Below are 2,863 nucleotides of genomic sequence, written 5' to 3' on the forward strand. Positions count from 1 at the left end.
TCTATAAGAAATGTGTCTCACCTGCTGTTCAACACTAGAAAAGTGGCTTCTGCAGCACAGAAACACCGACGCAGCCGACGCCCACAATTACGTGCAAATGAGAGTGCAGACGACGGTCGAAAAAAAATAACAAAAAACTTCGCATCGTTTTTCAATAAATTGCCTCTTCATATATATGTTAATACAGTGACGTTTAAGCACAACAAAATTATTTAGCATCAAGAAGTTTATGTGTTTTAATATAAGAGCATTTATTTTCGCGTTGCTTCCTCTGGAGTTCGGTGAGAATACTAGACGCTTGCATAGTCGTGATGTACTTCCTGAGGCCAGTTTCTGCCTAGTGTCCTCTCTTATTTTTTCTTTCTCTATGGCACCGCCAACAAGGGGATGACCAGAAGCTGCTGCAACAAGAGCAAGTCGTCCCGGTGACAGGCGACAAGCAACACTTCGCAATGGCGGGAATCAAGCCTCCGAGACCCTTCGACTTCCAGAACGTCGCGGACTGGCCCGCCTGGATGGACGAATTTGACGACTACAGATTCGCCTCCGGACTACACGAGAAGCCAGCCGTAGTTCAAGTAAGGACTCTTCTCTATACAATGGGCAGAAAGTTGCGGGAGATTCTACGGTCACTAAATGTCAAAGATCAAGCAATGAAGGACCTCAGCTTCGTAAAATCGAAGTTCCAGAGCTACTTTGTCCACACCAAGAATACATTCTACGAGAGTGCTCGCTTTAATCAACGCCGTCAGCAGCTGGGCGAAACAGTAGACCAGTTCGGAACCGGGCTAAACAGGCTAGCAGACAGATGCGAGTTTGAAGACATAAAGGACCACCTAATTAGAGACAGGTTCGTAGTCGGTCTACGGGATGAGGCTTTATCGGAAGAACTACAAATGGATCCGAAGCTCACATTAAACACGGCTCTGGCAAGAGCGCGTATGAGCGAAACAGTGTTGGTCAAATGTTTAGGGGAATCCCCCAAGGTGGAGTAGATTTGTAATAAGGAAGTAATTACTCATTGGCATCCACCCGAGCGCAGCCATACGGCTACAAAGGAAAGCTATACAGCTTTCTCAGAAACTTCGTAGTTAAAGAAAAATTCGTCCTGGTCCGGGGTTCGAACCCAGGACCACCGCTACACCGGAGCAGTCGCTCTACCAATTGATCTAACCAGGACGGCAAGCTTATGGTAGGGCGAGATCGAATTGATCAATAACTCGAAGTGGGAACAGTGTTGGTCAAATGTTTAGGGGAATCCCCCAAGGTGGAGTAGATTTGTAGAGGTGGTCCTGGGTTCGAACCCCGGACCAGGACGAATTTTTCTTTAACTACGAAGTTTCTGAGAAAGCTGTATAGCTTTCCTTTGTAGCCGTATGGCTGCGCTCGGGTGGATGCCAATGAGTAATTACTTACTTATTACGAGCGAAACAGTGAACAAACAGCAAGCCGAGCTAAAAGGCAACGACTGTACGGTCCCGGAAGCTTGTGTCGGCGCAGTAAAGTGGAGCATAGCCGGGGGAAAGAGCACGTTTTCACGCGGACAGAAGAATGCTTATCGTCAAAAGAGCTGCAGCTTCTGCGCCGGTCAGTTTCATCTTAGAAGCAGCTGCCCAGCGCGGCAAGAAAGCTGCAGATTCTGCCGAATGTTGGGCCACTTCGAAAAAGCGTGCCGAAAAAAGAAGCAGGCAGACGGGAATCTCGATGGCATTGCCGAACCTGATAAGAAATTTCTTGGCACGGTCGCGCAATCTCAGAACAGAGCGTCTGCGCACTTCCTCAAAGTGCTGATAAGCGGCCACGAAGTTGGCATGAAAGTAGATACCGGAGCAGAAGTGACTGTCGTAGGTGGAAAGTTTCCTTTCATTCCACGTTCCCTGGATCAAGCAGGCGATCTGATCGGGCCGAGCAATGGAAATATCTGTACAATCGGAAAATTTGACGCTGAAGTAGTTTGGAAAGAAAACCGTTCGCATCAAACTAGTTACGTCGTGCACAACTTGCTCACGCCCTGGTTAGGATTGCCAGCTATCAGAGCCCTATACTCCGTTTCATACATCAGGTGCAACGCTGCCAAAGCTAGCGCTCCTTTTTGCGCAACCTGCATCTGTGACACAAAATAGTGCGTTGCTTGTGGTGAGCGAAAAATAACAAATGCTTTGCCGGCAGGCTTCGTGGATAATACTTTTGTAATCAGCTTGACAAAAAACGTTCCCATAGCGAGCGAATCGATCGAGATCTGTGATTTTGGATTTTGCGCTTGTCGTATTTTTTGATTTCACGTTTTCGCCGTCTCCGCAACCCTGGCCGTGTTTACTCTTCCGTCCGGCTCCCTTTCACTTTTGAGAAAATGGCGTCCTGCTCAGCGGCCCCGGCCACCTATTGTGTACGCATTTTCTCAAAGGTTCGTGCATCCAAGCTGTCAAGACACGCCAAGCAAGAATTTGAAAATGTGCACTCTCGCACCAGGATCCGTTTTCCGGAGAAGTCTGTTCGGGAAGTACTGAGTGCTGTGAGCGAGGACACCGGAGTATCTCCCGTACCGTTGCCAAAATCAAGGCGGAGCGTCTGTGTTGGCCTTTGGCGTCTCCGAAGAAAAGACCTCGCGACGTGAAGATTTCAAGCTCGCGAATAGCCAAGAATGACAGCTTCACAGTCCATGCCATCCGTCTGAAAGTGCACAGTATGTACGCGAAGAGGGAAGTCCCCACACTGGACAGTGTGCTAAAGGCTGTCATTGAGGAGGACGACCTGCCGAACTTCAAGAAAACGACGTTGTGGAGGTTGATGAAGGACATCGGATTCACATTTTAAAAAAGAAAATGGAACGTTGCGCTGATCGAGCGAAGTGACATCATTGCCT

The 2,863-nt window shown here is 48.4% G+C and overlaps 1 protein-coding gene across 1 annotated transcript; it reads left to right on the forward strand.

The window, feature by feature from the left end:
* Positions 1-443: 443 nt before the first annotated feature.
* LOC149356430 (uncharacterized) lies at positions 444-2,019 on the forward strand. The gene is made up of 3 exons (XM_089576339.1): positions 444-955; positions 1,427-1,936; positions 1,977-2,019. The coding sequence occupies exons 1-3, from the start codon at positions 453-455 to the stop codon at positions 2,017-2,019; spliced, it is 1,056 nt and encodes a 351-aa protein (XP_089432465.1). The 5' UTR covers positions 444-452.
* Positions 2,020-2,863: the final 844 nt, after the last annotated feature.

This window comes from Amblyomma mixtum, chromosome 3, assembly GCF_055824585.1.
Source record: "Amblyomma mixtum isolate Tamu chromosome 3, ASM5582458v1, whole genome shotgun sequence".
In the NCBI taxonomy this organism is placed as follows: domain Eukaryota; kingdom Metazoa; phylum Arthropoda; class Arachnida; order Ixodida; family Ixodidae; genus Amblyomma; species Amblyomma mixtum.